Source organism: Cebus imitator, unplaced genomic scaffold (genome assembly GCF_001604975.1).
Source record: "Cebus imitator isolate Cc_AM_T3 unplaced genomic scaffold, Cebus_imitator-1.0 Scaffold166, whole genome shotgun sequence".
NCBI lineage: Eukaryota > Metazoa > Chordata > Mammalia > Primates > Cebidae > Cebus > Cebus imitator.
The window spans coordinates 2,405,803-2,418,228 of NW_016107481.1; the positions used below are offsets into that span (position 1 = coordinate 2,405,803).

Sequence of the window (12,426 nt, forward strand, 5' to 3'; positions counted from 1 at the left end):
ACTATCACTGTTATATTGTGTTAATATTCTACAAAACTCTGAAGGGTACCAACGTGCAATTTTTACATTGTGTAGTATTATGAATTATTTCAGGAGACATAGATGATTGTGACACACTGGCACAAACCTGCATGTATGACCACCGGCCTTCAAAAACCCTCTCTCCAATATATGAGATGGATGTAATAGAAGTACTTGAGCAGAAAGTGGAATCAGAAACACATGTTACAGATACGGATTTTGAAGATGACCAACATTTTGCTAAACAAGATTGGACACTACTAAAGCAACTGCTGTCTGAACAGGATTCAAACTTAGATGTTACAAATTCCGTTCCTGAAGACTTAAATTTAGCACAGTATCTAATCAATCAGACACTACTTTTAGCACGAGACAGCTCAAAACCTCAGGGTATAGCACATATTGACACTTTGAACAGATGGAGTGAACTAACATCTCCACTTGATGATTCCTCAGCGAGCATCACTATGGCTAGTTTTTCCTCTGAAGATTGTTCACCTCAAGGGGAGTGGACAATTCTGGAACTGGAAACTCAGCATTAAGTGTTAACATTTTGGAAAAATTTAAACTATGCCATTCCTTTATTTTTTTGATGCCTATATTATATCCAAATGGTAATTGCATTACCTGATACAAACTTTCCTTAATATTAAGTCTTTCCAATTTAATGAGGTCAACATAGTTTATTGATACATATAGAAAAATGTTTTTCTAAAGTTTTTGAGCATGTTTTCTATAATTATTACAGAAATTAGAAGACTCGTAAGGAAACCCTTGCTTCAGTTTTCCTTTCCTAACTGATCATTTGTTCACTTGTTCATTATTCAGGAATTTAAAGTGTGAATGCACAAGTAGATCAGTCCCTTTACTTTTTGCTCTGCATATGGTAACATAGTAACTTAACAATAAAAAACTTACTGTGCTTGTGTCCATTCATGTAGAGTTTTCTGTGAACAACATTCAAACTCACATTTAGGTGATTGAGGCTGATAGCTGAGTGTTGGGGAAAAACTTTCCCAACAATTCAGGTTCAGGAAATTCTGAAGCAAGTGCATCTCAAATTTCAGCCACACCATGACTTAAACAAGAGAAATGGAATTTCCTGTCTCTCTCTTTTGGGGGGTATATCCAGAGAAGGGAATCTGCCCTTGTTCAAAAGCATAGACTTCCTTTACAGGTAGTCACTCATTCTCCATTTTCCATTCCATGTTAAGGATGTGTTGGAACTGCACCTGCAATAAGCCAGCACTAATTATAAACTTGAATTGTGTGTATGTGTATGTATGTGCACACACACTCATGTTTGCTTTCTTGGTGTGTCAGTATATACCAGTTCCTTATTTCCTTGATCAGATTGCCTTTCAGTCTGTAATTTTGGTAGTAAGTCAAAGATAAAAACCTTTTCTATAAAATGCTACTTGGGTAGCATTGTAACGAGTACTTGGGTACTTTTGATATTGGAATATTGATACTGCCTGTAGGATTATGGGATTTCATAAATAAGCCTCGAAGCTTTGTGGCTCATAATTCTCTGAAATATGTCAGAAGTTAAGAAAATAGTTTAGAATCCCTTTTCTAAATTAGTAAGTGTTCAACAAATAACAATAGAGAGAATCTATAACTGTATTGAATACCAAGTCATTAATGCACAATAATTTGTTCTAATATAATTATGTTAAGGTTAGCTTCTCTACCTATTATACCATAAATTTGCTATGCCTTTTTTTTTTAACTAGAAGCTGTGAAGAGGGGCACTCGTTCAAGAACAATTATTAACTAATTCAAAGTCAAGAAACAGGCTCTGGATTTTGGCACTTGCGTGTAAAGAAAATAAGACTTGATTTCTGCTCTTAAAAAAAGTTTCTAGTAAGAGGATATGGGGGGAATCATGTAAGAAAAAGTTCAAAAGACAGTATTATAAAACCTTTGTAATTTAGAGCTGAATGAGAATTTTATGTCTCCAAATTCCAAAGATGGGCTCTGATGCCCAGAGGAATTAAGAGCTTGCCCAAGATCCCACAGCTCATTTGTGGGCTAGGATTTAATATCTGTAGCCCTATTCAATATGTGTAGCCCACAGTAATACCATTTTGGTATTTCTACCACACAACACACTTTTTCTCACAAACCTGAGATCAAATACACTTACAGATAATTTGCAGTGCAGATAGTTTGCAGTATAAAGAATAAAGACAGCACAAATTCCCAAGACACTATGTTTTCTTTTTCTCCAAATGTGAAACTGTTTTAAGTGTTACTTTCAATACACTTTTCAGAAGTTCACAAATTTATAATTGAAACTTAATTTCTTTTCCCAGTTTTAAGGTATTAAAATCTTCTTAAACTACTAAACATTAAAATCTATTCAGTTTCACATCACATCTGCAAATAGATAACTAGGAAGCCATTTTGCTTACATAGTAACCGCTCAGAGAATTTCAGGACATACTGTGTTTTCATAGCATGCTCTTTTGTGAACCACACATCTACCAGTCTGTTTGCTATGGGACTCTTTGTACTAGTGCTTCATCATTTAACAAACATAAATTGAAAAAGAATTGCTGACATTCATTTAGCACTTACTACATGTTAGATTCTGTGATAAGTGCTTTAAAAATGCATTAACACATTTAATTCTATGAGATATGTCTTCTTATTTTATGTATGAGGAAACTAATGTAGAATCCTTTCCCTGGATGAGCTACCATTGTAAAAGAAAGCAAAGGAGAAAATAACACACTACACTGTTTTTTAGTAAGATAACAGTTGTATATAATCAGATGTGTGGGGGCCCAGAAGGAGAAGCTATCAATGGCTTGTCAGAAACAGCTTAGAGAAAGCTGCTTACGGCAAGTAATAGTCTGTGACTGCTTCAGAATTTCTAGGGAGGAGTTTAGCTGCAATCTAGTTGGAAGTGTAGGCCAAGGGACTTGTCTTGAAGATGCACCTGCATAGCGAGTACTTTGCTTTCACTTAATATGTTGCAGATAATAAAATATATTTTTTAAGATGCTTTTTATACATAGTTTACATGAGATTGCAAAACTCCATATGAAATATTTTATTTTGATTTGGGTTGCTTAGAGTGGACTGATGAGGTTTATGGAAAGGGTGTAAAGCCTCCATTATACCATTTTTTGGTGAAACCAGGTAGCATCTGATGCTGGCTTTCAAGGGTGAATAGGAATTTGGTGATGGGGCAGTCTAGATATGGCAGTACATTGAGGAACAGTGGCCAGGTTGGGTATTGAGGATAGGGAGGAAGAATGGTAGGAGATAGGACTAAAGAGTTGAGCTGGTGCTGGGTTCTGAAAGTTACTGCTCTAAATGCAGTCTTTAAAGTGTTTAAGCCTTGGATTTGGTGGGTATTATGTCTCCCTTATTATGCATTCATTTATTTAACTCTTAGTACAACATATTTCTGTGTTCTTGGGAAATAACCACCTACAACTCACGATGAATAATAATCAAAGTTGTTTTTTAAGTAGTTAGGTAACATAACCAGGTGTGTTTTAGAAAAATAACCAGCAGTAATGAAGATGGCCAAGTATGGAGAAGTGCCCAAACCTGTCGGGATGCAATTATGATAGTTTTGTTGACCTTAGAAATAGGGAATGAGAAGGATTTGGTAATAGAGACATTAGGTGAGTTGAAACTGTGGAACTTGGTGAATGATTACATGGTGTCAGAAGATGGAAAGGAATTTTTAAATTGCTATCAGAGGCTGAACACATGGCTTACACCTGTAATCCCAGCACTTTGGGAGGCTGAGGCAGGCAGATTGCATGAGCCCAGGAGTTTAAGACCAACCTGGGCAACATGGCAAAACCTATCTCTAAAAAAATTTTTTTTTAATTAGCTGGGCATGGTGACACGTGCCTATAGTCCTAGTTACTCAGGAGGCTGAGGCAGGAGGATCACGTGAGCCCAGGAGTTAAGAAACTGCGGTGAGCTGTGATTACACCACTGCTCTCCAACCTGGGCAATAGAGTGAGACTCTCTCTCAAAGAAATAAATCAATTGCTATCAGAAATAACATTCATTCCACACATTGAGGACCTACAATGTTCCCCAAACTTTGCTAGTGCTGGAAATAAAAAGATAAATGACACAGTATCCATCCTTGAGCATCTCAATCTAATAAGAGAGATTTTGAAACAAAAATTGCAAAATTGCAATGTTAAGTGTCAAAGGTGAGTAGAAAGTGTAATTTGGCGTGCTTGGATAGGCTCCTTTACTCTCTAAGGATTAGTAGGAATTCGTAAAGAGGCACACTCTTGGCAGAAAAAGTTCAAAGCAGTGGGGAATTCTGTTGTTCTGTCTGGCTAGAGGGAGAAGGAAATGGATGGGAAGGGCAAGGGATGAAGTTGGACAGGAAAGTGGAATCCAGAGATTAACAGGATCAGGTTTTCATTTTCGATGACTCTGGTAGCAGGATGTAGGATGGAATGGAGCAGGGTGACAAGGCAAGGCGACTAATGAGTCAGTTTCAATAATAAAAGCTTGAATCGGGCAGTGGCAGTGGAGACAGAGGAGTGGATGTGTTTGCGGGATTTAAGAGGTGAAATTGAAACTCTTAGTGATTCTTTGGATGTGGGAAATGAGAGATGGGAATCTTCTTAAAAGACAGATTTCTGACTAGGGTGCCTGGGTGGTTGATGATGTCATTAACCAAAAACAGGAGCAAGTGTAGGAGTGAAGATCAGTTTAATTTGGGTCATATTGAATTTGAGATGCCTGGGGGACATTCAAGAGGCTGAGGACAAAATGCTGTGGAATAGTCAGAAAAAGAAAAGCCTGAGACAGACTGAAGCAACGCATTCAGAAGTAGGAGAAGTGGGCCAAGGTAAGGAGAGATGAATGTTTTGTTTGTTTTGTTTTGTTGAAACATGGTCTCACTCTGTCGCCCAGACTGGAGTGCAGTGGCACAATCATGGCTCACTGCAGCCTCATCTTCCTGGGCTCAGGTGATCCTCCCCCCTCAGCCTTCTGAGTAGTTGGGACTACAGGTATGCCAGGCTAATTTTTGTATTTTTTGTAGAGACAGGATTCTGCCATGTTGCCCAGGCTGGTCTCAAATTCATGGGTTCAAGTGATCCCGTCTCAGCCTCTCAAAGTGGTGGGATTATAAAAGGTTTTTTGGTTTGTTTTTGCTTTTTAAAATTCAATGTTAAGGGAATAAATATAAGATCCTGATACGATGTTTTAGGAGTGTAAACTGTTTTTCTGATAGGCAGTTATCAGAAATGTTTGTAGCTTTTTTTTTTTTTTTTTTGGATGGTCTTGCTTTGTTTCCCAGGCTTGAGTGCAGCGGCATGATCATGGTTCACTGCAGCCTCAACCTCCCTGGTTCAAGCAATCCTCCCACCTCAGCTTCCCAGGGAGCTGGGACTACAGGCATATACCAGTCTGCTCAGCTGATTTTTAATTTTTGTAGAGACAGGGTCTCCCTATGTTGCCCAGGCTGGTCTCTGAACTCCTGGGCTCAAACAATCCTCCAGCCTTGACCACCCAAAGTGCTGGGATTATGGGCATGAGCCACCATGCCAGGCCGCTAGCTTTGTATCTTTAACCTAGCCTTTTCTCCTCTTGGGATCTACCATTAAGAAACAAGTCCCGTTTACCGCCATGCCACCCTGAACATATCTGATGTCGTGTGATCGCAAAAGAAAGAAGGCCAGACATGGCGGCTCACACCTATAATCCCAGCCTCCTAAGTACCTGGGACTACAAGGCATCTACTGCTACACTTTATCTTTTAACTCATATTTTTCATGTCTTCTACAAGGCACAGAAAAATAAGTAGGTGTGTTCATTTTTAAGTAAATAGTAGTAAATAGTTTCAAATGCTGTTTTTGATGATAAGGCACACACTTAGACTAGTCCATTTGATTTGATAATTGGACTTTATTTGTGCTTTTTGTTAATTAGTGGCTTTTAAAATATCAGTCATAGGGGCAGAAACTAGTGGGTTGAAAGGTGAACAGGAAATAAGTAGTACTTACTCTTTCAAGGAGCTTGACTGAAAAGGAGACAGTGGTAGTTGAAGATACTGCTGTTTTTGTTTTTTTTTTTTTTTTTTTTTTTTTTGGAGACGGAGTTTTGCTCTTGTTACCCAGGCTGGAGTGCAATGGCGCGATCTCGGCTCACCGCAACCTCCGCCTCCTGGGTTCAAGCAATTCTCCTGCCTCAGCCTCCTGAGTAGCTGGGATTACAGGCACGCACCACCATGCCCAGCTAATGTTTTGTAGTTTTAGTAGAGACGGGGTTTCACCATGTTGACCAGGATGGTCTCTATCTCTTGACCTCGTGATCCACCTGCCTCGGCCTCCCAAAGTGCTGGGATTACAAGCGTGAGCCACCGTGCCCGGTCTGATACTGCTGTTTTTAAAAAGATAAAAATGATTTCAGCACTTTGAAAATAAAAGGATAAGAATGATCAATGAATCAAGGATCATCAAGAAAGAGGCAAGAGGAGGTAAAATTAAGCACAAAGAGTATTAACTGATACGTGGCACTTTGAGGAACTTCAGGTGTTGAATATAACTAAAGCACCAAATGCGTGTGGACAGCAGTGATGATAAAGCTGGAAACGTGCTGGCAGGCCAATAGGTGATGAACCCTGTAGGCGGTGGACAAAGGCTATGAGCAAGCCACTTAGGCAAACATCTGAATAATTTAAAAATCAAAGGCAAACACATAGGACTGTTACATTAAGATCACTCGCATTCTAGCAGGTTATGGTGACTGGAAAGCTCATGGTTCCTGGTTGGAAAAAAGATAATTTTGAATTTGGACGTGTCACATTTGAGATGCAGTTGACACACCCAAGATGCATAATATATTGTCTTTCAAAATTCAGAAACCCAATAAACCGTGCTCTTTCTACCCCCACTGTATCTCCTACTGGTTTTGGCAGGGGGCAGGGTACTTTATTTGGCTCAGTTTAATGATCTATTGCAGGGGCTATTTTGGAGTTGTAATTATCTATATATTCTCCAGTTATATTTGTATACTTTTTATCTTGCAAATTCAAATACCAACACTATTTTGAATCTGGCTTAGCTAGATATAAGAAGTTTACATTTCTATTATGTTAATATTGTACGAGTTTTAGTGTTTGTGATTCACCTCTCATACGGTGGTGTCTTAATTCCAAACTTAACAAATATTAGCATAAGAATTTTAATTCTAATTTGAGAATTTCAGTTCTACTTTGATGCTGTATTTTATTTTTATTTTTGAGACATGGACTTGCTCTATTGCCCAGGCTGGAGTGCAGTGGCACAATCACGGCTCACTGTGGCCGTGACCTCCTAGGCTCAAAAAATCCTCCCGCCTTAGCCTCCCTGGTACTTGGACAGCAGGCATTCACCATCATGCCTGGCTTTTTTTTTTTTTTAAGAGATGGGGTCTCACTTTGTTGCCCAGGCTAGTCTTCAGCTGGGCTCAAGTAATCCTCATACCTCAGTCTCCCAGAGTGCTGAGATCACAGGCGTGGCCCAGCCCGCCCAGCCCCTGACCCTATATTTTTGTAACACCATTCCAATCAAACATTGAATTTTCAAATCAGGAATATATTAGGAAAAAATATTTTTATTCAGAGACATAACATTTTTCCCTATAAAGGCTTTCATGAATATGAAGTGTACTGAGAAGTGTACTGAATTTTACCTCTTTTTTTTTTTTTTGGAGACAATTTCGCTCTGTCACCAGGCTGGAGTGCAGTGGCGCGATCTTGACTCACTTCAATCTCCGCCTCGGGTTCAAGTGATTCCCCTGCCTCAGCCTCCCGCCTAGCTAGGACTACAGGTACACACCACCATACCCCGCTAATTTCTTATTATTTTTTAAATTTTTGTATGTTAGTAGAGACAGGGTTTCACCATGTTGGCCAGGATAGTCTCAATCTCCTGACCTTGTGATCCGGCTGCCTTGGTCAGGTTTACCTCTTTTCTTTCAATTCCATGCTCAATTTTAGCCTGGCAAATGAGCTGAATTAAAAAAAAATTGCAACCAAAATATACCTGCATTTAAACAATTACATGCTTAGGAAAGAAAGTGTCTAATACTCTTACAAAATTGTTCTTTTACATCCATGCACCTCTCGAATATATATAATCTAGTCAACTGGGAGGCAAAATATATATATACATATATGTGTGTATATATATGTGCGCCATCTACTTTGTTAAATTAGGAGGCCATTGGCCTGAGGTTGTCTCCATAATTTGAATTTCTATTTAAAGAACTGCAACTTAGTACATAACAAATACATAACAAACTGAGTATTAATTTAAGAGTGTAATAAACTGAGCTTCTGCTAGTCACAGGCTACCAACTGATCAGACCATGTCCAAATAAGGCAAACTCAGAGGTGTAACCAATCAATTTATTTCTGTACAATAGTAACTTGGTATTTCCAGGGGATTGATTCCAGAACCCCTACAGTTACCAAAATCTTCGGATATTCAAGGTCTTTATATAAAATGGTGTATGGCCAGGTGTGGTAGCTCGTGCCTGTAATCCTGGCATGCCTGTAATCCCGGCACTTTGGAAGGCTAAAGCAAGCAGATCACTTGAGGTCAGTAGCTGAGACCAGTGAAAGGGGAGAGTTGCCTGATTCCCCTTGCTGGAGGCAGGATGTGCGACTGGGATGCGACTCCCTTGAGTAAGGCGGAACATGCAGATGGGCATGTGCAGAGGCCCGGGCCAGTGCTTTGGCTCCAGCTCCACGATAGTGTCTAGAGGTGGGTGACTGCAACCCCAGTGTTATGAAGCTCTTTCAGCTTTGCCGTCTACAGAGGGCTTGAGTGTTAATCAGCTCAATGGACCCTCTGCCTTATCCAAAGGGCAGAGGGCCAGTGTGACAGCTTTCTGTATCCTGAGAGCTTGCCCAGCGTCCTGGAAGAAACGGATCACATGCGGGCTTGAAGGATGGGTGCAAGGTTTTGTTGAGTGGTAGAGGCGGCTCTCAGCAAGATGGATGCAGAGCTGGAAAAAGGGATGGAGTGGGAAGATGATCTTCCCCTGGAGTCGGGCTGCCCAGTGGCCAGACTCTTCTCCAGCCACCCCCATCCAAATTCCTGTTGATGTCCAGAAGTCCCTCCTCTTCTCTCTTTCTTTTCCACATTGTTCCACTGTCGGTCTCCTTGTCTCCCCGCCTGCTAATCTTCTCTGGAGCTTGAGGTTCGAGAGGTTATATGGGGACAGGATAGGAGGCGTGATGGGCCAAAAGGCAACTTTTTGATTGCGAAAACAGAAATGCCTGTTCTTATTTAGGGCTGCGGGGGTATCTGGAAGGAGGGATTTTTGCCGGGGAACCACCCTCTTCTACCCAGTATTCCCCTGTCTCCTGCTCCTATCACCAGCCTGGCCAACAAGGAAAAACCCCATTTCTATTAAAAATACAAAAAAGGAGCTGGGTATGGTAGCAGGTGCCTGTAATCCCAGCTGCCCAGGAAGCTGAGGCAGGATAATTGCTTGAACCCGGGAGACGGAGTGAGCCGAGAGTGTACCACTGCACTCCAGCCTGGGTGACAGAGTGAGACATCTCAAAAAAAAAATTTATATATATATATATATATATATATATATATATATTTTTTTTTTTTTAATTCATAGTTAGTTGAATCTCTGGATGCAGAAGCCACAAATATAGAGAGCCAACTGTACTTCCCATTTCTGTCTATAAATATTCACTGCCCATTTGCAGATTGGAGCTCTCTGAACCATTTTGGCTTCTGAGTACTGCCCAATTAATGAGTCATTCTTTGCTCAAATAAGCTGTGCTAAATTTAAATTGTCCAAAATTGTTCTTTTGATAACTTTTAAGTTAAAGTAAATACAATATCTTTCTAAGTTTTCTTAGAGTAAGTTACGGAGAACAACACTTAAATTCAAGAAATCAGAAAATAACATCAAATTGGATCGAAGAAAAGAAAGGAATTACTATAGAACTTAGTGGAACTTAATTAGAAATCAGAAAAAGTAGAACAGATAAATGTAAGAGCTGGTTCTTTTTTTTTTTTTTTTCTTGTGGAGACAGAGGTCTCACTATGTTGACCAGGCTGCTCTCAAGTTCCTGGCCTCCTACCTTGGCCTCTCAGAGTGCTGGGATTACAGGGGTGAGCCGTTTGCACCCAGCCTAAGAGCTGATTTTTTTTTTTTTTTTTTTTTTTTAGGTGAAGTCTTGCTCTGTCGCCCAGACTGAATTGCAGTGGCGTGATCTTGGCTCACTGCAACCTCCGCCTCTTGGGTTCAAGTGATTCTCCTGCTTCAGCCTCCCAGGAAGCTGAGATTACAGGCATGCACCACCACGCCTGGCTAATTTTTGTATTTTTAGTAGAGATGAGGTTTCACCATGTTGGTCAGGCTGGTCTCAAACTCCTGACCTCATGATCTGCCCACCTTGGCCTCCCAAAGTGCTGGGATTACAGGTGTGAGCCACTGTGCCTGGCCAAGAACTGATTATTAAAACAATTCATACACTAGCTTAATGGAGAGAAAAACCTAAGTACACAGTATTAGAGAGGACGTTATAGAAATGAAGAAAGTTAAGTATTTGGTACAACTACATACAAATATAGTTGAAAACCTGGATGAAATGGATGACTTCTAGGGAAATATGAATTACCAAAATGGAGTAAAGAGAAAATCTATACAGACTATTAACTTTGGAAGAAACTGAGAAAGTGTTCAAGACGTAACCCTTGGAATAGGGCTAACTGGTGTCACTATTTAAGTTATTTTAGAGTATGGAGATGGAAGAAAAGCCAACAGATGCAATTTAAGAAACCATCATAATATGAGCAACACAATCTGACTAAAGATAGCATAAAAGAGAAATTTATAGAATGACATCACTTATGTTAACAAATGCAAAATTCCTAAAAGATCAAGCAATATATTAAAATAACAATACATGGCAGTTTATTTAAGAAATGCTAAGTGATTTTATGGGAAAACTAATCATATAGCATACCCATATTAATAGGTAAAATAAGAAAAATAATAGATGACAAAATTTAACTTAAAACAACAAAATTAAAAGAGTACTGTAAGAAAACACGAGTGATATTTTCATATAATCTTTCAGTGAGAAAGCACATAAAACCCAGAAAAACACATGAAACTCAAATCATAAAACAGAAATTTGGCTATTTAAAATTTAGAACTAAGATATGCCTAAAATATCATAAACAGAATGAAAAGACAAAAGATAAATTGAGAAATTTTGCTTTTTAACAAAAATTAAAATGCATGCAGTCAGAAAAAAAGATTTTAAACCAGACTTATAATTAAAGAAGCATTAGAAAAAGAACCATACAAGAAAAACTTTTAGGCCAGGCATGGTGGCTCACACCTGTAATCCAAGCACTTTGAGAGGCCAAGGCGGCAAATTTTTTGAGCCCAGGAATTCAGGATCAGCCTGGGCAACATGGCAAAACCCCGTGTCTATTAGAGAAAAAAGAAAAACCTTTTTGAAAATAAAAATAGATTAAATAAACGATAAATCTGATAAATGGGGATATTATAAGTAAATAAGTAAATATATACTAGCTCATTTTTTTCCTTAGGAATTACAAATGAAAACAAGTTGGATGCTTTGCTGGCAATATAAGAAATTATTTGAGATAATCACAGACTCACCACCAATTGAAATGAAGTAGAAAAACAATTCCAAGTACTATTACACTATACAAGTTTAAATTATTGGTCAAGTCAGATAACTTGCTTAGAATTCAGTTTCACTTCTAATTTTCAATCTCAAGCTAAAATTCTGTGCAGATTACATTAAAATTCAATCCAAGAACTGTGTGTGGGATGATTGTGCTTTTCATAGTAAATGAGATGACATCTAAAAATTACCAAAAAGGAAAGGAAAACACGTTGGGGTGTCATATGTGGCACAAATGACTGAGTCCATTTAAATTACCACAAGGATTTATTTGCAGCACATCAGCGTCATGCAGCTATTACTGCCATCACAGATTTCACACCCTTATCTGCTGCTTTTTAATTTCCTTAGAAGTAGGAAAGAAATCATAAGATCATTGTTTATTCTCCCAAAAGTTTTTTCTTAAAAAAATTATTGTTCATCTTAAAATTCAAACATAATATTGACATCTTCTAGGCCTGGCACGGTGGCTCACACCCGTAATTCCAGCACTTTTGGGAGGCCAAGGCAGGAGGATCATATAAGGCCAGAAGTTCAAGACTAGCTTGGATGACATGGTGAAACCCAGTCTCTACTAAAAATACAAAAGTTAGCCAGCTGTGGTTGCACATGCCTGTAATTCCAGCTACTCGGTAGGCTGAGGCACGAGAATCATTTGAACATGGGAGGCAGAGGTTGTAGTGAGCCAAGATTGTGCCATTGCACTCCAGCCGGGGCAACAGGGT

At 39.1% G+C, this 12,426-nt stretch overlaps 1 protein-coding gene across 4 annotated transcripts in view; it reads left to right on the plus strand.

Annotated features, from left to right (window-relative positions):
• The window catches only part of BTBD8 (BTB domain containing 8), a 125,445-nt gene extending 123,141 nt beyond the window's left edge, over positions 1–2,304 (plus strand). For all 4 annotated transcript variants that reach the window (XM_037744134.1, XM_017544147.2, XM_037744135.1 and 1 more), the window contains one exon: positions 94–2,304. In XM_037744134.1, coding sequence (XP_037600062.1) covers positions 94–563 — 470 coding nt within the window. In that variant the 3' untranslated portion in view covers positions 564–2,304. The remainder of the gene's footprint in view (positions 1–93) is intronic.
• The last annotated feature ends 10,122 nt before the right edge of the window (positions 2,305–12,426 follow it).